The sequence below is a fragment of the Stegodyphus dumicola genome, chromosome 1, assembly GCF_044657685.1.
Source record: "Stegodyphus dumicola isolate Sdum_Otavi_A_Nest chromosome 1, ASM4465768v1".
In the NCBI taxonomy this organism is placed as follows: Eukaryota; Metazoa; Arthropoda; class Arachnida; order Araneae; family Eresidae; genus Stegodyphus; species Stegodyphus dumicola.
In genome coordinates, this window is record NC_140768.1 from 63,062,687 (window position 1) to 63,088,276 (window position 25,590).

The window sequence follows — 25,590 nt, forward strand, 5'->3', positions numbered from 1 at the left end:
ATTGCTACACTGTTTGTTGTTTGGTTTTCTTTCATAAAATTTGACGTGTTCCATTTTTCGTAATAAATTTTGTCAATGAATGAATGGCTCTAGTTTACGTTTCTTTTATCCATATTTAAATTGTTTCGGAATTGAACGTACGGTTTCTACGGCTCAACTGTAATATTTGGAATTATTGCTCGACAGATTTAAATGAATCAACACCAGTACAGATCATTATAATAAGTAAAGACTGTAGTTAGCTTCCACTGTAACAAAAAAATAAATGCATATCTATCTGTCTGAAATGAAAAAATATCTAGGCACGACCTTGCCTGTAAAAACGCATTACATTACTTCTAATGTGGTTATTGGGGATGAAAAGTGGATGTTATGCGACAATGGTTCAGCTACACTGAACGACGATATTTACGCACTTATTTCAAGCACCTAAATCTATGTAATTCTACGTTTTGTGGCCCTTATGACCCTGTATATATAGTGTTACTATCAATAGACCGTGTATGTATAGTGTTATATTCAACTCCCGATGCTGCCCTTATTGGACACCGGGAGGGTGTGCTCAACTAGACAGTTGCGGGTACTGGACGATACCCGATTTGTCATAAAAAGCCGTCCGGGTGTCCGGCCCTGAATTCACCTTTTCACCTACACTGAACGAGGATTCCATTTTCAAAGCCAGAAGGACTTTTATCCCTCCTTTCTGCATGCCTTTGTGGTGTAACGGTAGCACACTCTGCGTGCATTCGAGAGGTCCGCGTTAGAGTCCCGGCTCATTTTTCTCAACTCCTACTTTAAAAAACTTAATGTCTCTACAGTAGCACCCGAATTAAAAGGTGGCGGATTATTATTCTTCATCACCAGGATTTAGCGACTGGGCCCTCTAATCCCCAGTCCCCCTTTAAAAGCGGGAGTATATAAGGTATTTTCTCCCTCCTTTCTGCATGCCTTCGTGGTGTAACGGTAGCACACTGGGCGCGTATTCGAGAGGTCTAGGTTCGAATCCATGCGAGGGCATTGCATATTTTTCACAAATTCCGTTTCAACAAAAACCTAATGTCTCTACAATGTTGGCAAGACTTTAGAAAATCAAAAAATTCATTCCCTGAGGACTGTTCGAAAACATTCTACAATGACTGCATAATATTACCCAGAAATACTCATTCGGCTCCCCAAAAATCTCAAGGAAATACAAGACCAAATATTAATTGTTACTGGTAATAGCTCGTGTACACGTTGCTGTACTGATTTGCGAAGAAACACCAAGAAAAATAATGTTCACCAGCTTTTTGCCGAGGCATGTGGCTTAACGTAGAACAATTTGTTGAACCTTACATGAACACTAATTAGAAACAGATAAGTAGAAATACCATGTGACCCTTGATGAAGCATGGGTTTGTTTAAATAACTTCAACAAAATAAGGCTATTTATTATCGAAAACAAAGAGGGAAAAATGTACAAACTTGGTTCCGTCAATGCAAAGTAAGTTTCAGTAAGGGGTTTACGGTTGCCACGGGGTTCTCTTATAATGTAAAATTAAATATAAGAGTGAGAGAAAAAAAAAGGTTGAAATCAACTCAAAGTACTATGAGGAAAACGTTTTACATCCGATATTTACAGAAGAAATTTCATTTTTTGATCCCAGTGACTTTCAAAGAGTGAAATTTCATCAAGCCAAAGCCAAAAGTCGTACTTCGAAAAGTACCACTAAATTCTTTGAAAAAATAAAGACTGATACAGTATTGTATATATACCTTCCCAACGTATTCTTGCAAAGTTCCCTGACGTTTCAGCTATGAACTGTGCCTTTGCTGTCTTGAAAAGAGCTCTTTCTAAGCGCAAATCCATTATGACTAGGGGAATCAGGAATGCAGTGGAAAAGGAATTGCAATCAGTACCACTAGGAATTTTATGCAAAGTCCAATTATCATGGAAATCACTATGTAGACTTATAATAAAAAAGTAGCAGATCAAACATTTAAAAAATACTCTTTACCTTTTTAAACTAAACGGCCTTGAGATCATTCCAAAATGCGTGAACAACATCTGTATTTAGAGCGCTATCAATACAAAAACATTGGGAATCACTGCCTCAGGAAACTGTCCATTCTTTGATTATATATTCCATGGGTGAATCAAAGCTCACTAATGCATTTTGTTTTTCCATATATTTTCTGACAAGTACTTTTTCTAATTATGATAAAACTATTACTGAATTAAACGTGCATCATTGATTAAAATTGTTGATGACGGCATACGAAAATTGCTTGTGAGAACTAAATAATCAAGTTTTCGAATTCAGAATCCGAAAGATGCTTTTATGCAGACTATGTATTTGTAAGAAATGCTAAAATTAAACTTTTTTACACAATATAATTCACATTTTACACGACCTGTTCCCCATTTGTTTTCATCAACGAAAGGACTGAGTCGTATTTTGTAGTTTTACACATTTAGTAACTTAGCACATTTAGTAATTAGTGAAGACAACTCGAAGGGGTGTTTTTACATTTTTTAGTAATTAAATACTGTCCATCATAAATAGTTAAATATTTAAAAATTTCTTTTAGCTGCTCTTCTTGGCAACAACTTGTACCAACTGGTATTGTATACCGTGGGTATCATTTACAAAATAAATTCGTAATATCCATGCTCTTTCGAAACGCACAACTTGAAAAATTCTTCTGATCGATAAAAACTTACGTTTTCCAGTGTTTTTCAAACTGATGCTGTCCATTTTTCTTCGCTAAAGTATTACAATTCAGCATTTTACCTGAGGGTGCGGGCACCCTTATACATAGTCCTCGTTTTCATGAAGGATTTATTTCATCCCTTGCTTAATTAATTAATGAATAACTGAAACGAAAATCGGACTTGCGTAAGGATATGCGCTCCATGAAAAACGCTGGGGTTGGCTAAGAGTACCCACGATCAGTTTCAAACAATACACTGATCTTCAATTCGTACAACATTCTTTACAGCGGCACAATTAGGAATGTTTCTGCCTTTTCGAACAGCGACCATCTTGCATAAAGGTGCGGCATTATTATGCTAAAGAACTGTTATGAAGACGTTCTACATACACAACCACACAATCGCACGCACATATATACAGATATTTAATTTTCTGAAATTTTTAGTGGGAAGCACGAGGTATTATTTATTATATTGCAATGTTAAGTTTATGAACTGCGATTTTTTTTAAGAAAGATTTTTTTCAATAAGATAAGAAAAGACCTAATGAGTCGAAACTATCTTCTAGAAAGTCAGTGTAAAATTTCAAGTTTTGTTTATTTTTGCTGAAAAGGGCCTAATGACCAAAACTATCCTAACCTGAGATTCTATTTCATTTGATTAACTTCTGAAACTGGAACCATATGTCTCTCAAATAATACTTGGTAAAACAACCTTTTCAAACCTCTTGCATATTTTCATCCCTTTCATTATTAAATGAAGATTTTCTAGAAATGCGTACTTCAGAATAATCCAGAAGAAGCCAGTTATCCTTGTCCCTGAGTTTTCTATTATTAATATCAGCCAAACCCATAGGTAATTACTGTATTCTACTGTTCCCTGTAGAATTATCTCATATGATGTCTAATACTTTCGATTTCCTGATCCTTATTATCGATTGATCAGAATTACAATGATCCAGGAAGAGGAACTACTCGAAAGGAGTATCAAGCATCATCATGACCACCATCCAATCCTTTTGCAAGTTATCCATTGCTTTCGTTTTGCTCAAATGCTCGAATTAACATACTGCGATATTACAATTAATATAGTAAGCTTTTATGTTCATTGTTATTAGCATGAGTTAACTTTCGAATTATTATCTTCATATCTTCCTTTCGGATTACCATGATCCCTTATCAAGTTATGTTTAGGAACTCAAATCTTGCTGTATATCGATGGAAGCATCTCCGATAGCTTAGTTAAATGCACCGTGACTACATCCGCATGCTAAGAAAATAAACTCAAACAATGCATCAAGCGTATTGAAGTCATTTAGATTATCATGCTTCGATGTGAATGAAACATTATCGAAAGTTGCATACATCTTATCTACTATATGCTTAGTTTCTTAATCAGATGTTCTGCTTACGAATATGAATAGTGTTCAATATAAATCGGCTTTTGTTAATTCATGTGGATTTATTTCTTTCCCATTTCAAGTTTCAAGGACATTTCTGAAGATCAATCACGCTGAAAAAAGAAAATGACAATATCATTGCCAGTTCCCATACCTTCTAATAGCAATCTCATTGTTTCTTCTTAAAATGAAAATGTTGTCTTAAGAAGCGTGAAAAAGCAATTTTTAAAGGTAATAAAATTAAGGAAAATTTAAATTTAAAATTTAAAAATTTTTAAAGGCTGGTTAGGATTTTTTCTCGAAATTTGAAATAATAATCAAAATATAATTTTTAGTTGTATATTTCATCTGGCATTGGCATATTTTGTGGAACAGCTCTTGTTTAAAATATTAATCTAGCTTTTAAAACTTTCATGTCTCATTCTGAAAAATGATCTAGTATAAACACAAATTAATATAAGCTGAAAAATACTCTAGTATAAGTAAATAAATATAATGTGTGATAAAATTACAATTTTATGAAACATCTGGCAAATATTTAGCCACGCAACAATGAGCTGTTGCCATCCTACTCTGCGAAAACAAAATTCTCCAGTCTTTCAGAAAGATAATATCTGTAAGCATTTAATATTGTTATGAATTTTGTACATATATAAATAGTTTTAGTGAAATTATATGTGAAATTGTTATATATATATATTATATAGTTGTATAATCTAACATGAAAATCAGAAGAAGGCATGCTTTGCCGTAAAAATAAGAATGCTACTTAACATTAAATAAATGGCTACCTCGCTAACTTGGTGAGATATCACTAAATTGGCGATGATTGTGGCGACTAATTTTTGTCACTAAACTTGGCGAGAAATAGCCCCATATCGCCAACTTGGCGACTATTCGGCGATATTATGGTCCAGTCCCTGATTCAATGAATGAGTATTGTAACTGAATAAGTGTAATTAATCTATATATGTAACTGTAACCGTATCCGGGCCGCATATGCCTTCCAGTAATTTCGAAGAGTACTAGAGATTTCTCGGCAGGCGGGGGAAAACTAAATAATACCGAAGAGAGTATTAATTTGGAGTAGTGGTTGTTTAGCTCAGCGTGAGTTCTGAGTATTGAGGCATAAAATAACAAATTTCCAGGCTGATAAATTTGACGGGGGAGTAGACCACAAAATCGTAGCAGCTCTTTTCAGTTTCGCTTTATGCTGACTGGTTATGCTAATTGACTAAGACAAAGCAAATCGAGAGCTATGTGCTTAGAGATGGCTTCTTAAAGGAGTTTTTAAAGGAAAATGGCTTGTAGTCACGTAACATATGGGTTAAACCACGGAAACCACAATGCAACCTACCCGTTCACCGGGATTTGAACCCGAGTCAAGTCACCAACATTCATCGATCTTACCGCTTCCTTTTTTTTTCCCTTTAAACTTCAAAAAAAGCGACCATACAGTCAGTTTCCTTTAGCTGTTCGGCACGACACTGTTATTAAAGTGTCCTTGTGTGTCGATCGAAATTTCTGCATAATAAGGTAGATGATCTTCGAGTATCTTGATGCAATAAATTGTCTAACATAACAGCTGAAGACTAAATGTTTGTTGCATTGATTAAAAAAAAAAATACTGTATCGTATCTGAGTAGATGTTAAAAATTGAAAATTTCTTCTTATTTTTAGTATATTTTTATTTATAATGCTGTCAACTTATTCTTTATTTGTACCCTCTTCCGAATAAACTGAACTAAAATGAAGTAAATTAAATTTCTTTTAAAATGAAATAAAATTTTTATGAAAATTTATCTCTGCTGCCAAATTGAGGTACCAGATTTATCTTTTGTTATAAAATAAGTAAATGTAAAATTCCTTAACTAACAGTTTTAGCAAATTGTAATTTATAAAAAAAAAAAAAAAATTAACCATATTAGAAAAATTGATTAGGCTTTTATTGTAAGTAAAATTATTTAGAAACTGGAATAAAAAAGTTGACATTTGCTTTTAAATGAATTTTTAATGAACCTGCTACATATATGCTAAGCATTAGATGGTCAGTGCAAGTCTTATATTTTTATTTATATCGATACTAGCGGAAGTACCATATGCCAGTTAAGTTAGATTGAGAGTAATGCATCTAACAACAGAGAGAACGATACCACTGTAATTCTTCTCTAATAACGATGCAAAAGAAGAAAAAAAAATACAATTCATAGTCAGATATTTTTCACTTTGATGCGATATGGAACCCACATAAAAAATTTCGATAGAAAAATAAGCAAATTTTCTCTCATTATATCAGCAACAATGGCACGCAGTTTTGAATGATTTTCGTCTTTCTAATCAAATGGTCGTAAAAGTTCAAGTTCCATCCAATATTTCACCTATATTCAATTTTAGTCGATTAAATGTGGCAAAAAATTTATCATAATTAATCAGAAATCAGTAACGCGAACAAACAAACAAACACACAAACAGACATTCTTCCTTATATATATATATATATATAGAGAGAGAGAGAGAGAGAGAGAGAAAGAGAGAGATTTTGTAAAACTTACAAATTTATGAAACAAACTCTACGTTGAATGTGAAGCAGTAGCAAAACTTTTCGAAATAAAGCATTTTTATCCCCAACGTTTGAGACTGTTGCTACTCGAAAAAATAAGTGCAAAAATTAATGATTTGCTACTCGAAAAAATAAGTGCAAAAATTAATGATTTCGAAGTTTTCAATTAATATTTTGGCTGATTACAAAAGCGTCTTAAATTGTGTACCGCTTTATATACTACTTTATGTTATTTAAATGAATGGAAAAGTTAATAACACGCAAAAAAATCAACACTAGGTCTAATTTTACTTGGCGTAGATGCAAATAATTATCAGAGAGAAGAACAATATACACAAATAATACTAATAATTTACTGCACAAAAATTGTTTTATACAGTATTAAATTATAGCGTCTTGTTAAAAATAAAAAATTATTTCCCTAAAATATATAACGATCCTTGACTTAGTACATATTCCCCAGATTTAACGATAATTATGAAAAGCAAATTAATTTTCGTATTACTACAAAGGGTTAATAAATATTACAGATCAGATCAGCATTTTTTCAATAACTGTAATTAACATTCTGCATAAATTTTCTGAAAGGTTAAGGACTGAGACGATGCATTCATCCTAACATTTCTTATCAAATAACAATAAGCCAGTAATACTCTAAAACATATAGCTTATTTCATGAATTGTTACAGCACAATATAAAATCAATCATTTGAGTAAAAAGTGGTATTAAGTTTCTTACCTTATTGTTAAAGGATTATCCGCTAATTTCAGCGTAGTCAGAGTCAAGCCATTAAAAGCAGCATCCGGTATCTCCGTTATTCGATTGCGTGATAAATCAAGCTCCTTAAGATTTGTCAATCGCTTGATTGATTGAGATGGAATCTCCCTCAGCTCATTTTGTTCTAAATTTAAACTGCTTAACGTCCTTTCGAGACCTTGAAAAGCGAGAGGGGAGATCTCACTCAGTCCCACACTCGATAACTGGATAGTCCTAACGTCCAACCCAGTGAAAGATCCGTCTTCTAATGATGTGATAGTTCCATTGATAACAGCCAAAAGATCCAATGGAGGCTTGGACTGCAGAGCCTCTACAAGGCGTGGAAGTTGCACAGATCCACACTGCACTGTCAAACGCAAATTTCCACCAGTCCCACACACGCACCGTAACTGGAGGTCATCGAACAGCGGAGGCCAGTCACATGCACCACTACAGGGCGCCACTAGCAGAATTGTCCAGCAGATCAGGCTGCCCCAGATAACAGTCCACGACAGCCGCATGCCTGAAAGAGAACATAAACATGAGAATCGTTGTTTTGCTTCAGAAGCTATGTGGGCGAGGTGACCTTGTCACACTTAAGCACTGGTTGAAACGCAAAAGGCTTGCTCGGACCAGTGCAGGTGAAAGCTTGTTCACACAGTAGAAGTGGTATAAATTTAATCTCCCAGTTATTTTGTATCGCATTGCACTGCGAAGCTTTATACTTGGATTGCACTTAAAACCTACATCTTGCATTCCGCTTGAAAAATTTGAAGCTACCTTGAAGGCCGAACCATCTTTTATTGCTTTCTTTAAAAGAGGCTTAATTAAGAACTCTGAAAGAAGGATTGAATAGACTTTCAACAACATATTAATTATTAAACACTCTAAATTTTATAGTTGGCACGTGAATTTTTCATTTCTGTAATGCAGTATGTCTATACATAATTCAGAAATTTATCATTTACACGCATTAAACAATTAAAAAAACTACTTATACAATAAATATATAATTTTTAAACGAAAATAAAATAGCCGGTTTTGTCCTCTTGACTTTTAGTACTCAATTTACATCAAGTTACTCTGCTCTCTGGAGGATAAAATGTAATCAGATTTTAGACTAAAACTTAAGGCTGACGTAAACTTATATGAATCATTGCAATATGTGAAAATCGATTAAAAAATTACATTTTTAATCGATTTTCATGTATATCAAATTTTATATGCATTTAATTTTACGTTTAATTTTTTAATTTACATTTAATTTTACGTTAATAAAAATTTTACGTTTTATTTTTTTAATTTACATTTTTAATAAGGAAGGATTTTTTTAATTTACATTTTTAATAAGGAAGCATACAAAGAAAATTTTTTTACTTATTGTAGGATGAGAAATAAATAAACTTATGAACAGCATATTTATATAAAGTTTTAGTTGTATACAAACTAAAGAAGAGTTGAAAAAACTCCGATTTCTTAGACCTGACCTTTGCTGTATCTCAGACTAGTGCAAAATTGCCATTGTTTGCTTTGAAATCGTTAAGTTTGTTAATCAAAAATTCGTTAAAGTTTTCAAAAATGTGAAATAGATAACAAAACAAATTCGAAATTTAAAATTCGGGCTTCCAGGTGCCCATGTTCGGGTCGAAAATTAAGTTATTCAAAACTTGGTGACTCTAGGTATTTTCGTTTTTCACAGTACGAGAAACATGCGTACATCCATGCACATTCTCCCTTAATTTCTGTTAAAATAATACAGGGCGATACTATTTGGTGACAAAAATTTGAAAAGTGATTCGGATTTTTACAGTGATATGACGTAAAATCCCATTTCCAAACTAAATAGCCTTTCTGAGTTCACGCTTCTTTGATTATAATTGTGAATCATAATTAAAGAATAACAATAAATTTTGCCTTATTTTTATTTCGGAGTGAGAAACTACAGGATGCAAACAAAAAACGCTGTAATATATCCCTGGAAAATTAATATCTTACACGTGAGAAATTATTTTGCCTGTTGGCCCATAAAGACATCTTAAAACAACTATTTAACTTTGGGTTTACTTCCAAATACTACAATAAGCTGCAAGGAAGAAATAAAATGAAATATTAAGTATTGAAAACAAGCTGAGAATAATAATAATAGTTTTGTGCCATTAAAATTGCATTTTTAAGGAATCATAAAAATTCGTATTTGAATTACATTATTCAAAAAAGATATCACTTTTCAATTTAATTTAAATTATATTAATTTTAAATTACACATTCACATCTCAAATGACATAACGAAGTGAGAAACAAATTAGGAAGAGCATTAAAGAATTTAAGAAAAGGGATTTGAAAAATCATAGCAAATTTTAAAAAGTAAAAATAAAGAAAAGAAGATAAGATATTAATTATCGATTGGCTAGAATATTATTATCTTTTTTATTATCTTTTTCCCCACTTTGTTTACATTTAGCCTTATCTAAACTATGTGTATTTCATTTTAAATTGTAATATTTTGAACATTATGATTGAGCAAAATAAATGAATGGCATCGTTAAGGAATGAAAATAAAATTATTGCTCAAATAACAGTCATTGTTAGAATATAAAGAAGCAATGGCTTTAAACAGGATGGTCAAATTATTACCGTGCAATTCCTTTTTACAAAATACGTAAACGCTTGCTTTGTTTATTAATAATTTGGATGGGTTAAAATTATAGACTTTTTTAAAGCCATACTACGACTGGAAGACTTCTTTACATGAGCTTAAACTGGTCGTTAAAAGGAATAAGAAAGTAATTTGGGAAATGGTTGCCATTGTTTATATTGAAGCGAAAGCTGCAGACGAAAGTCTACGTAAAAAGAATCAAAATGGCTAAGTTCTGTAGATGTCTTCTTAGATTATAATGTTTATAATTGTTGTGGCGTGGTGCCGGTCTTGAAAATGGGGACAAGGCGACCTGACGGCTAGCGATTTTGGTTCATAATCTCCAGTGGAAGTAATATAATGTGCCACTACAGCGGAACGGAAACAATTGCTTCTTACATTAAAATTCATCTTATGATAGCAGACTTCAGTTGTCAGTTTATGAATTTCATTTGCATAAAAATGGAGTTATCTGAAAGTGGCAACATTTAAATGCATTAAAAATTTGAGTTGAACAATGGGAAGACATTACAAATTAACACGCAAGCAGATACGTTTTATTTATTTATTTTTATTTGAAGATAAACGGAACTAAGAATTAACCGGAATGAACCTGAAAGCATTTCCGGTGCATCTTACTTATTGAAACCAAAAATAACTCGTCTATAATTATTCGTCATCTTCTAAAAGATAATTTTGAAGTAATGATATGCAAAAGATGAATTATCCTTTTTTTTTTTATTTTTTTACATTCAGCAAAGGGTGACGCTGATTCTTGTTAACTCTGTGCTTGCATTAATTAAAATTTTGTAGATTTGAAGAAATTTTCATCAGCGGCATATAAATTTTCTAAAAATGTGATATTATTAATTTAACAATAGATTAAAAACAAAATTAATGATAAAAGAAAATCTGAAGGCCTTCAGATTTTATATTTCGCTCGAAAAGTCGTTTTTTTAACGTTTTGTGTGTTACCTTTATTTATTAAATATGTTCTTCGCACTTAAACCACATAAAATTCAATTCAACAGCAATATGACAAAATAATTAAAAACAGCAAAACTGCATAACTTTAGAACTTCCGATACAAAGTCTCGCTCGCAGCAGATAATTTTTTTTTTCCTCCCCGTACAGTGTTGCCATTGCTCGCTTGATTTGTGAATGAAAAATTCGTTAAAGTTTTACAACATTTGAAATAATTTGAAATTCGGTCTTCCAAGTGCCCATGTTCGGTTCAAAGACTATGTTATTCTAGACTATGTTATATTTATTGATGGTTCTAGGTATCGTTGGTTTTTCACAATGAGAGAAACATTCATTCATTCATGCAGATTCTTCATTATTTAGTTTCTTTAAATATACTACATGTCGATAATATTTGGTGGCAACAGTTTGAAAAGTGAATCAACGCAGAAAGTTAAAGTTTTGAGGCTAATAACCCTTTGGGTCTAACGCCCCTTTAGGCTAATAACATGTAGAATTAGAAATATCAAGACCCAGAAACTATTTCCATACTTTAAAACACAAATAGTGAGTTAAGCAAAAATCTCTTTTATATATAGAGTGTCCGTAATTTATTCACCGGATAAAGATGTTTTAAATTACACAGAATAAGACTGATTGAATTTTATTCAGTACTTCAAAGAATTTTATGTTAATATATTTCAACATGAGCATCATTAGTTGCTCGAAGAACATCAAGAACCAATCAAAATCGCAATAACAACCTTGTATTTAGCGTACATATACTAAAACACTCAATCGATTTCGAGGGCAGCTAAAGGTCCCTCCTCATCAGGAGAACGAAATTACTAGAAAGGGGAAAAAAGAAGAAAATAAATCATCGGCAAAGGAGTCGCAGAAACACGTGGTCGCTATCAGCACTGCACGTGGTCGCAACCGGATTTTGAATCAGAGTTACACTGACCGCCTACTTTTACTGAACATCAAGAACATTTTGATTTCCCTCTCGACATTATTAGCATTTTCGGAGTCACGGCAGTTATTTGTGTGGTGATTCAATTTTTAATTCTTCGATGCTGCATATCTTAGCAGCATAAACTCAGTTCTTCAGGTATGCCTAGAAAAAGAAGTCAAGTGGTGTGACGTCCGAAAAACGGGGTGGCCATGAAATTGGTCTACCTCTACCAATCCAGCAATCTGGAAATCTTTCGTCAAGGAAATCGCGCACATGTGTGGTCAGTGGCAAGGGTCCCATCCTGTTGGAAAAAATGTTTGGTTGCATTTCTTCCAGTTGCGGCACGGCAAACAGTCTCAGCATGTCAAAGCAAACATCCGAATTAATTGATGACTCAAAAAAAAAAAAAAAAAGGACGAGTCACTTTGTTATGCGTTAAAACACACCAAATATTAATTTTAAGGTTACCTCGCTCAATTTATCTTATACAATGCAGGTTTTCTGATTCAGAAATTCTGTATTGTGCAAACTCGTATCCCTTTCCTCGATTAACCTCTTCTGAAACATGAAATGCTGCTTTCTCACTGACTACGATTTTCTGAAGAATTTGATAGTCATTACTGATACGATCCAGAATGTCTACAGAAAACTCCTTACGAAGGACCGGACTATTAGGTTTGACTTGACTCTGCGATTTATACGCAGTCAATTTCAACCATTTAAGAACAATTTTATGAACAGTCAACTTGAGAATTACTGCTTGCATGCTGATACGGCAAATTGATTTAGTGGGATTACGCACAAACATATTTCGAATGGCGGAAACATTTTCGTCATTGACTCTTAGTCTACTTGCATCTCCTTTAGGCAAAACATGTTCGGTTTCTCGAAACAGTTTTAACCATCTTTTAATTGATTGTTCCTTTGATGGAAGTTTATTAAATTCATGTCGAAATCCCTTCTGAACTGTTTTCGGAGATTTTGTTTCCCATATTCAAAGAATGCGCACTGTATGACGCCATTTTCTCTGTAAGCAAACAAGTTCTTTGTTGCCATTCCCCAAAATAAAAAACGATAAATTACGTGAACTAAAGATTATATAAATTATTTCTGCTTATTTCGTAAAATTAGGTTTCAGTTTCATTTTATTATCCGGAGATTAAATTAAGGGTACCTTGTAGTGTACGCCCGATAAAGATATCTTTAAATAACACCTATATCACACTATATATATAAGGATTTTTTTTTTAAAGAAAAGGTAAAAGTTGGAGTTTAAATGCAAGTTTACAATTTCTTCCCTATGAAGGTCCTAACCATTTTTGTATCTCGAAGAAAGTCGTACTCAAAGGTAGTACAAGTAAAAATTACAACATTGAAAGCCTTGCATAATAAAATAAGAAAATAAAAAGAAATATTGATCTCCTCAGTTCAACGCTTTAAACATAACTTATCAAAGTAAAAGTGTTTTGAAATCCCAAACCATGTTGATCAATGAATTCCGAATACAAGTTTCGTTCCTCTGAGACATCTGAGATTCTGGACCGTAAATTTCGAAATAAATTTTCAGTTTAAATTAACTTTCAGTGGCTCTCAAATGCTCAGATCTTTTCCCGACTTGCATTCGTAACCATTTAGAGAGCAAAATTACAATATTTAAGAAGATACACAAAAAATACCGATTTAGATTCAAAATTAAAAAAAAAAAATAGTTCAAATAAAAATCGCTTAAAAATTTTTATTAGTAACTTGAAAAACAAAAAAGCGTAAAATGCCTAAAAGGCCAAGCGAACTAATTACGATCATATACAGTTAGGGGAATCCCTGAATAAAACCAGCAACAAAATAAAGTGGTCAGTATTTAAAATCTGAAAAAGGGGCGGCTCCAATGCGTGTTAAATTAGTTTTAGTCTGAATCGAAAAAAAAACAGAGAAACTTTGAAACTAAAAGTTGTTGAGACTGCTCTAATTAATATCAAAAGCTCATAAAGATCCAAAAGAAACCACTGAGATTTACAAACAATTTTTTAAAAAAACCTAAAGTAAAACCTCCCACACTTAACGAAATCATATTCAGAAGTTTGCTTAGAATAAACAAAGAATTTTATAAAAATTATTCAAAAAACTTCCAAAAATTCTCGAAGAAAAACGGCGAAAACAAATGCCGTTTCTTTAAGATGTTAAAAAAAAAAAAAAAGCTGAAAAATTCTTTTAAAAGTAATAAATCTACATTTAACTGCCCTGAATAATTAAATTTGCAACTAAAGGCCAATAAAAATTGAAAATCGTTCAAGAAAATAAAAAAAGGAAACTTGCAAACCTACCTATATATACGAATATATATATACTATATATATATAATGTAGAATATTTGAATTTATCTTGAAATATTTATCTTCAAATATAATTTATCTTCAAATATTCTACATTATATATATATATAGTATGTATATAATGTAGAATATTTGAAGAATGTAGAATATTATCTAAATATCTACATATATATATATATATATGTAGATATTTAGGTATAACAATAATGTTGATTTATAATTATTAATAGCTTCTTAATAAATTGTACTTTTGTTTAATATTATTTATTTAGTACATTATTTTATTCTAAGGCACTTTTCTCTCTCTTCCCTCCGGAGTGAGTTGTGATAATAAAATATCTGGGAATTTCTGCTCAAGTGATTGGTTTAATGAGCATAAATTTTACAGCTTATTATAGTCAATCTCAGATACGATCAGGAGATTCAAGTTAATCTAATTTAGGCAAAATATTTTAAAACAAAGCCTTTTCTACCCGAAAAGATTTCAAATATCTTATGCAGTTTGTTGAATAGTAGTCTGAGAATGAAAAATAATCTTATATTTAATTTACATTTGGAAGAACAATAAAGAATTTTTGAAGCATTGTATGGCCATGATAGTAGAGTAAATAAGATCACCTATTTATTGTTTTCTAATGAGACTTGAAATACATGTTAAAGAATTCCCTGAAACATGGATATTAGTTGAGGGTTTAAGAAATGATAGTATTCTGACATGTATGCACTAGTGGTATAAGTGCTAAATGTTAAGCTAGCATTGGAAGACCCATAGTTCAATTCCCGGTAAAGGCACAGCTGATTTTTCATATTTCATGCTTTGAAAAATCCCTAATGTCTGTACAAACTGACACATTTTTCTTAGAGAAGATATCAACAGCGGACTGAGCAGTTTGTTACTTCTTTTCAACAAGCATTTCTCTACACCAATCAGAAGCACACTTCATCTGCTTGTCGAAATATATACAGTGTGCTGTGAAAATAGTGGATAATAAACAAATGTAAAGGCAGACTGATCGAAATAAGCAAATTTTGTAATGGAATATAAGAGCCCAAATGGCGCGTCGAGGTGGTGCAGAGATGTTTTTATCATCCTCTCAACAGTACTTTGTACCATCTCATTTCAATCAAACCTCCCTGTACCATTTTGGTAGACACATTCCATTACAAAATCCGCTGATTTCGGTCCTTTCTATCTGCTTTTATATTTTTGCCAGATATTTTATGAACACCTTGTATATCATATCTCGCAAATTCTGCTGTATGGAAAATAATCAAGATTAAAAACCGAAGTATAGCATCACGCTTGAATGCTCTAAATTCTCTTCATAAACCGGTCGACTTTTGAGAAAGTTTGTAATTGAATTTTGGGAACTAACATTTAACCAAACAGTTACTTTTCTGGATCATCTTCCTTTAAGACTCTCCCAGTAAAACGTTAATGTCTTTCCCTTTCTAAGAATGATTTGAAATTTACTTTATGTAAGCTCTAAGTAATTAACTCTATGTAAGCAACAAACATAATAAACTGATCACATCGGTAGATTAATATCTTGTTAAGCTTAGACATTCTAAAATAAATAATAGCTTGTCATTTATATCACGATATTCAGTTTTACATTTAAAATTTCTGGAATTAGCGCTTTATTATGCACTTGTCTGTACAGCATGTGCTATTCATAACAATATAAAATATTGTATAAAAATCATCAATGTCTAAAATACTGGAAATTAAATTCCTTTGCACTTCGAAACGTCATTTAACTGTTCTTTATTTAGAAAATGAAGACAGCAAACTTACAACACCATCAGTAATGGTTTTGATGATTTCCATGGACAGGCGTTAATGATGCCAAGTACCCTAGCACGACATGTGTGGTCAAGCGAAAATCGTGAGGTCAGAGCTATATTTAACGGCACGTGAGATTGTTAGAAAGATAAAAAGGCGTGTGATTGTTTCTGTCATGTTAGCAATGCTTTTTTTTTTTTTTACTTGATTGTGAAAGAAGCATGTAATATGCTGTCACTGAAAAGAAAATTAGTAATGTCTCGAAATTAGAAAGGCTGTAACATTCGACACGCGCGAATAAATTTCTGAAGATGAAAATATCGTTCGTACACTAAAGTAGCTAGAAAGTTTATTTTTCAAAAAAATTGGTACTCTTGGATACAGTTTAACAATTTTACAGCAATTGCTATTATGGAAAGAAATACATATACATGAAGAAAATTAATAGTTTTAATTTACATCGTAATTTGCAAACAGATAGAAATTTTATTGGTATGTTCTGAGGAGTATTTAAAGTGAAACGGAATTTATCCGCTTTCTTCCTCTCCTCCCATAAATGTGGAAGCTAATAACTGAGATTTCATCAAAATGTTTATCTCGAAAATAAGTGAACTAAATGTTTAGACCTGCAGTTTTTTCCGATATTTAATCTAAAAGAATCGAAGCAAATGATACATCAATATTTTAATTCCAAAGATGAAATTTTTACCTGCTCTATCATTAACCATTTGAATGCCAAAACGCCCGAAACAACTTTTCATTCAAACGACCACAACCGCCCGAAACGGCCAAAATTGCGATGTTGTTTTCTTCCCTTCCCCGTAAGGTATGTAGTAGCAGGTACAGTTTACCCAAATGCACTGTACTGTAGAAAGGATGCCATTTGAAGTCTTCAAATGTTAATAGACGGGGAAGTGCGTTAATGGGCGGGAGGGCGAGAAAACAGATGGTACGGGTAATGGACGTTTCAGTATTTTAATCATACAAGTTAGCGAAGGCTTCGGTCTTCTAAGGGTTTAAAAAGCTACATTTTGCACAGTTCTATCAATAATATTATTAATATGGTCAATTTCTTTCGCTCTGTAAAAGGAAATATTTGAATCTGGAAATATTTGAAATATTTGAATACGAAGCGAAAACTGTTTTTAAAATATCGTGGAAAAATGCTTTTTATAATTTTCCAAAATTAGTTTTATCTGTAATACATATTTTCAGTCACATTACGCTGCTTAAAAATAATTAATATTCTGAAAATATCCGATATACACAAAAATTTCTGGTCTACACTGCTGAAATTTGAAAAACCTATTACCGGTACACAAACAACTGGAAAACAGTCAATTTCCTTCTATATTTCTAGATGTTAGCACAGATAGCTCAGAGGATCTTATGAAAGTCGTTCTTCTTGACCTGATACTGAATTTCCTTTTATTTTTTTAATCTGAAAGCTTTCAAATTTTATAGAACGCCCAAAGGGGCATTTTTAAAAATTTTCTGCGTTACCGTTATTTATTAAATATCATGTTCTTCGCACTTAAACCATAAAATTCAATTCAAAAGCAGTATCACAAAATAATTAAAAAAAGCATATCGTTAGAATTTTGGATTCACAGTCTCGCGCGCTGGAGAAAATTTTTTTTCGTTCAGTTTGGCCATTCTTCGCTTTGAAATCGCTGAGTTTGCTAATCAAAAATTCGTTAAAATTTTACAAAACATAAAATGAAACAAATTAAAAATTCCAAATTTGTGCTTCCAGATGCCCATATTTGAGTGGAGGACTACGTTATTCAAAATTTGATGTCTCTAGGTACCGTTGGTTTTTCACAGTGCGAGAAACATGCATAAATTCATGCAGATTCTTCATTATTTAATTCCTTTAAATATAATGCAGGGCTGTAATATTTGGTGGCGACAATTTGAAAAGTGAACGAAGACAAAACGCCAAAATGAAATTAATAGCCCTTCTGGGCTAAACACTTAAAAAACGATCCCACTTGGACTGAATCTAGTGACAGAGGAAGTTTTGAGATGTTCATAGTTCTTCAGGAGATTTTTCCAGTAACAAATTTCCAGTAGTCGTCATTTTATCCCAGAAAAAGGGTGCTTCCTCATTTTGAAGACAGCCTTCCATGTTCTGTTCTAAAAACCAAAATAATCATATAGATGCGGTGTCAACACTATTACTGACAGCTTACAATCACTACCTAACGCACGTATGAGCCACACATGAGAAAAATATTTCAGACCGTTTCATTTCCATTGGCAGAAATCAAAAGTAAGAATTATTCTCGGAAATGGATTTGGAAATTTTGGAAACATTTCATCTAAGTGTCCTATTTTAAAGAGGTCGAGAAGCAGAAAGAAAGGAAGAATACTTTAAGCTTCAATTTCAGTTAAAATCCCAAAGAGAAATAAAGAAAAAAATTGAAAAAAAAAAAATATCTAATGGAGGCCTCATTTTAAACTGACTTGGACATTGAAGGTTTCTAACGGAACTAAACTTACTTTATTTTTTCTTAAACTGTTTGACATGAGAAAGTTATAGTCTCACTGTTCCGTGAACATTAGATTGAACAATTTTATATTTTCATTTTTGTTTTTAAGAGGCGTCAATTTGTTTCGTCACCAAAGCGTAATAAACGCTCGCTTAAAGAGAAATAAAAGAAAAGAGTTAAAAAAAGCACATGTATATATTGTTTCGAGCACAACGAAGCGTTAGATAAAGCATGAAAGTAGCTAGTGGTTATTCCTTTTGTAAATGCTTCATGCTCTTCAAGCCTCCCGAAAAATGCGGAAGTGGTTGTGAATTAATAACTGAAAGATTTGAAATGCAGAATGCTTTGGATTATTTATAAATTTATTTACATGTTACATAAAATTAAAATTTTTTACTCATTCTACTTAAAAGACCAAAATTTAAATACTCTGTTTTAACATATATGCAAACTATTGCTATATTTTTAAGAGATGATCAAACCAGCTAAACATAATTACTCGTAATGCGTTAAAACGGGTTTAAAAATATGTATCATATGATGATTCTTAGGTGTTTAAGTAAATAGTTAAATATAAATTGTGATATTAAATCATTTCCACAAAGCTATCAACAAATTTCAGAACACTGAGTTGGGGATATAGAGAAATGGTGTACGCGGTAGAGAACTTTTATTAAAGTCTCAGAATCAAAGCTCCTATTTGTTCGGCGCAAGAGGTCATAAATGTTCAGCCTCTGTAGCTTTTTGGAGTACAAAGTGTTGAAAGTGTTTAATTGTTGCAGGAGATATACATGTTACAGTTTCAAATTCGACCGTTGACGCAAAATCTTCCACACAGTTTTTTGTGGTATTCCGAACAATTAACAGAACGAACATCTGGATAACAATGCTAAAAAAATTTATGGAATGAACTCGATTATCGTCTAGACGCGTGTTGTGCCACCAGTGAGGCACATACTGAATATTTGTAGAGGGTATTTAAACTTGACATCTTCTACAAATAGAGAGTTGAGGGTGTATAAACTTGTAGACCTGCCAAGGCCTTAAGCACATTATAACTACTGCAAATGACTGTTTGAAAGCTATAATTACTAGAAATAAAAATTTGATTTATGCACACGGTATAGAAACCAAAAGCAGTCCTCACGGAAGTAACCTGTCTTCAGAGTTTGTGGTTCTTTTCATACATCTTTCATATGTGTAGGTAAAATACTTTTAAAAATATAGTCTTTTTAAAACGAATGAATCATTTATGCTAACCCTGTATTTCAGACTAGAATCATGCAAAAGAAAAACAGATTTTACATTTTTAATTCTTGTATTACACTTAACTAGTTAATTGCCAAATATCCACGAAATTAATAATTACCAAATCCCTACGAGTTTTCGTTCAGTTAATAAGCTGATTTTTAACACTTTTTAGTTTAAAAATTAGGTTGGTTCGACAGATGTTTTTTCCATAGGATGACAGCATAGCAGTTGTTTTTTTTTACCCATTCTGCAAATGTATTGTCTGAGAGCTAGTTTGGATAAGAATTTACACAACATTTTACAGTAAAAGTATTTACAGTAGAAGCATTTACACAATTCTAATCATATCACATATAAAATATAAAGTAATTGTTTAAAATAAATAGAAATAGCTGATGAGACACATAACCTGGATCATGAAGGTAACAGTAAAATTTTGTTTGCATCTGTATACGCAAATTTACTTTATATTTATTAATGTTACTTTTGTGGGCAATACTGAAAATACTAAAATAAACTCCCAATTAATAGAGGTCGCATTAACTGGATTGTGGTTTAATCGGGCATCGTCTAAATAAAGTTAAGTTTGTTAATTGTAGAACGATGAAAAATTATTATCATAAAACAATGGCGCAAAATAAAACTGTCTGTGGATAATACGAAAAGAGAAAGCAAAATTTCTTAGGATAACAGCACTAATAGTAGAGGATGTCATAATATTTACAAGCTTTTTTACAATTAAACTGCACACACTCCGGATAAAACAAACATTGTATAATAAAAATTGTATAATTATATATACAAACATTGTGCAATTGTATAATAATAAAAAAAAAGAAATATTAAGCCTTTCTATTAACACTGGTTTGATTTCGATGTGTTTGCTCAATTTTTTTTATAAATATGTTCTTTAATGCCATTTATAACTTAATTTCTTCATTTTTAACCATGTTTATTGTTCCGTTATTTACAGTGTGCTCAATGGCGTAACGAGGGGGGGGGGCAAGGGTGTGTGTGATGCACCGGGCGCCTCTCACAGAGGGGCGCAAATGGTCTCCAAACAAGATTTTCATCATATCACTGTGTTCTTTTCGATGGGGTGGAGGGGGCCAAAAAGGTATTTTGCCCCGGGCGCCAGTTATGCTCGCTATTCCACTGAGTGTGCTTGCTTTTTTATATTCTGCATACTAATTTAATTAAACAAATGAGCTTACTGTACAGGTTAGCTACATGGAAATACGAGTAAATTTATGAGTTTTTTTCTCAATATAGTTTATCTTGATCTTTGCTATTAAATGCAATTTTGGATTAACCTTGGTTGTCGTCCTCGTTAAACTAAGAGTTCTCTGGGCTTGTGTTTCGGAGGGGGGGGGGAAGATAGATGCAGATATATATTAAGCATAAGACCTGCGCGTGGCAGGAAAAATTGTCAAGAATGGTTATAGATTAGGGATTATCATCTTGAAATTTTAAAGTGCTATTTCATGAGGCAACTGCAGGTGGATTTTTAAGAGAGATAAAGCAATATGAAATAAAGATTGAATTTTTCTAATTCCACGGAAAACTGACTTTTAGAAAGTAAAAACTTAAAAATGAGTGGTTTAAAAATCAGTAAAAACGAAAGCTATACGTTAGCACGCTGTCGTTCGCACTGTACTATATTAATTTTAACAGTTTTGCAAAAAAAAAAAAAAAAAAAAAAAAAAAAAAAAAAATGTTAAAACGGTTAAATTTTAAGAAAACACCATGACAGTGATAAAAGAGAAACAATGATTCATCGTTGTACGGATTTTTCAAACAAGTACGAGTAAACAACTTTGAGCTTCCAAAGATCAATGGGAACCCATTTTGTACATGCGAGACGTAATCTCACTTCATAAAACATTGGATGATGCCATGAACTGCGTATCTTCTGAAAGTGTATAAAATAATAAAGCAAGCAATTCATTCTGTGAGAAGTGAAGGTCAGACGCATGGCCGGCGTTCGAACGCAAGATAAAGAAGTGAAAATCTCCAGTTTTTTGCGTACGCGTTTGTATCAGATTGAGAATTCCTGCCAGAACTTTGAAGTTCATACGTGGGTTTGTTTAAGAACGGTCACGATAAAAACTGTAGCTGATAAAATGCACTTCGTTATTCATGGCATACGTCTTGAATCTGTGTAGGAAATTTAATGAGCCTTCATTACACGTCTTACTGGACATTACTGAACCCATGTATGCCACACATACGGATACATTATGGAAATCTATACCGGTTGACTTCACCCAGCTGAGGTTGATTCTGAAGATTAAACAATAAAGTCATCATTTATATCAAGATGTCAGAAACGTTATATGTAATAACCAAAAAGAAACATGCTAGCACATCAAGATGACAAGCTGATACTGAGAATTATTTCAGAAATAATGTGCAGTATGTTTTTATCAAGGTATCATAGTTATGTTTCAATGGCACTTTTGCTTTAAGAAAAGCCGTAACGTCAGATGCTTTTACGAGATAAAAATTATATATTTACTTTAGATAGAAGAATAAGTTCTTTTATAAAAGATAAACGTACGCTTAACTAGTGTACTTTATCTTTTATGAAACAATTTCATGTAGAACTCAGTGAGGACGAGAATATGTGGTCATACAGAAATTACATTCTATAATCGTCAAGAGACGTGAAGGAATTCTCAGATTTTATCCGTCGCTGCAGCAAAATTCAAACTCCGTGAGATGTTTTAATTGCAAGAATTTAACGCGAATTCTTAAATATTTTCACGCATAACTGATAGTAAAGAAATAATTTTATTGCGGAGGGAAAAACGTCGTGGAATAGCCGCGGAATAAATAATGGAATTTTGCAAAAACTTCGCTGCCTAAGCTTTATACTAATTATTTTGCCAAAAGTTTTGTAACCGGGGATTTATAGTAACAACTCTTGCAAAAATATTGTAAGGAATTTCATGTTAATTAACCAGTTATTTATAAATTCAATCTTTACTATAACTTCTCCTTTTCGTATTCCTCACCAGAATGCAAATGAATAACCAGTATTTAAACTGAGGCTTTGGATTTTAAGAAAAAGCTTGTTGAGGCATCGTTTGCTCGCTACATCTTAGTTTCCTGCCACCTCTGATAATTGCTCATTATTTAGCCTTTGTGTTTTCTCGCTGCTGACATTTTTAATTCTGAGTCTTCGATAGAGTAGTAAGCCATCTTCTATTATAGTAATTAATTGCGTAGTCTTTGGCTACTGTTTCACGTTTAACTCTAATTTGGACTGTTCTATTTTGTTTTGCATCACCATGAGCTGTGGAAATTGTAGTACAAGAGTATTCTAAATTTCTAAATTCCTTTGTATTCTAAATTCAGTTTAAATAAAAAGTTTATTTTTAACCTTTTTAGCCTTCTCACGACTTTGTCGTTGTTTCAGACATAATTATAATTTGCTTCAGGACTTTTAGAGTTACTTGACTAGGATAGCATTACCAGATCAAGTGTAACCTTACAAGTTGTAATACTAATTCTGGATTTTAAATTGTGTTTTGAATTCAGGAGTAAGGCTAATTTGCAGTTTAGTAAATAACTTGTAATTTGATTATATAGTGCTGCGTATTTAACTCTCCAAGTATGTTGTGATATGTTGATTATATATAATAATAACAAGGAAAAGACGGAACACTGTTGATGCGTTCGTAGATCTATATTTAAGAGGAAGAATTTTGATTGCGTAGTATGTTCATATGTTGAGATCGTAAAGAAAACTTGGCAGACGAGGCGATTTAATTCCATTTTTTTTTCAACTGACATATGTGGCCACCATTCGCTTGGCAATCTACTTGTGCCTTTTTACAGAACATTTACATTTCTGATATTATCGCAACAGCAAGCATGACAGTGAAGTCACATCCTACGCAGGGTACAGGGCGAAGTTGAAGTGCGTAGTTATGCAAGATGGAAGCACACGAAGAGAAAGGTTGTGGTTTGAGTTAAAAGTTTCAGTTTAAAATTATTACGTCATCAGCGTTGAGCAGGCCATGCAAAAAGGAAAGATCTAGAAATGACGCAATCCCTAGAAATTATTACGATTTTTAGAACATGAGGGAGAAGTTTTACCCGTTAGTTTAAATTATAATTTTGATCACATATTTTTTACCTTACACACACACACACATATATATATGGATAGCTTTACGGTAAAAAAAGAAGGAGCAAACAGCAGTTTATCTAGGCCAAAGTATAGAAAGCAACTGACTTGTGTTCAGAATGAAATTTTAATTCAGAATGAGTTAGTTTCGAGTTTCAGTGCATTCGATTGGATAACTAATACAGCTATAAAATTATTATTGACTGTTTGAATTTTAATTCCATTTATGTCATCAGCTTTATGTAAGAGTCATATGACATGGATTAGTCTCGAAAGGACGCATTGCAGATAAAAGCATTACTATTTTAGAATAGAGAGGGAAAATACCAAAATGAAAATTAAGTGGTTATTTTTAATTTAAATTATAAATTACGTTTACGTATTTTTTATTTTTCTCATATATCATCTTATATATATACATATATATATAATATAAAAAATATGTAAAACAAAATTATAATTTAAACTAATGGTAATACCTTAATTCTCCCTCTCTATTCTAAAAATCGTAATAACTCCTCTGGATTGCGTCATTTCTAGTTTAATATATGCCACAAAGCTTGCGCAACACGGATAACGTATTTCGAAACCTAAACTCTAAGAACTAAAATCTTAAACCAAAACCTTTCTCATAACAGAGTGCAATAATATATTATTGCTCAACTAGCTTACAGCTTTGTTGCCGCTTGGACGCTGGGCTTTGTCCTGCAGCTAACTACGCTGTTATTTAAAATGTGCTATTCTACTATATAAAATTGCGGTGCACGTATTGCGCCCATAATCATGTGTGATAAAAGATATATTTTTGGTAATTAGTTCGCATCCAATAATAAAGAATATATTAAATTCGGCTACGTCTGTCTCCAAGTCTCTCCTATGAATATTCAAATACACTCGCTCTCTCAACACTTCGTTTTTTTTGCCAGGGGTACTTTCATCGATATTTCTGGATAGCAGATAATTTTCCGTTGATTCAATAATTTTGCGGATATGTACTTTAAAGCAACCTAATTTAGGAATACTAATACGCACACACTTTGCAATAGAATTTCGCGGACATTCTAATGGTGGAAATATTACATATTACATGACCATAAAAAGTTAATATAACAGTTGAAATGGAATTGGAAAGTAAAGGAAAATACCTGAAATTAAGACATTTATTTCATACCCACTGAAAATTTTAGCATTCGAAATATCTTTAAAAAAAAGAAGTAAAAAGGAAAACTAGCGAAAGCAGTCGCAAAAATTCAGGCTGAGAAGGTACGAATTAAACATCTGAACTTTTGTTTATATATAAAGTCTAGTTTTGTCAAGTTGTTAACAACTCGCTGTATAAAACGGTAGTTTATTTTAAAAACGTTTATGAGGTATACCACTAGCTTATTAAAGCATAAATCGCAAACAATTTAGAAAATTTTATTTTGTTATGTAACTATAAAAATTTATTTGAATAGTTAATTAATTAATAAACATTAGTAAATCGTTAGTAATTATACATTATATTAATTAGTATTATTTCATTACTATTATGTCATTTAATATTCATATTATCTTTTAAAATTTCTTTTCCTCACCCTCCTGTTTTTTCGAAATGACTTCCTAAATGCAAATAGGCAGACGGTAAAG

At 32.2% G+C, this 25,590-nt stretch overlaps 1 protein-coding gene across 3 annotated transcripts in view; it reads right to left on the reverse strand.

Moving 5' to 3' along the window:
* Positions 1–25,590, reverse strand: part of LOC118204098 (uncharacterized) — a 225,039-nt gene that overhangs the window by 28,870 nt on the left and 170,579 nt on the right. For all 3 annotated transcript variants that reach the window (XM_085815569.1, XM_085815581.1, XM_085815575.1), the window contains one exon: positions 7,394–7,934. In XM_085815569.1, the coding sequence (XP_085671695.1) occupies positions 7,394–7,934 (541 nt within the window). The remainder of the gene's footprint in view (positions 1–7,393; positions 7,935–25,590) is intronic.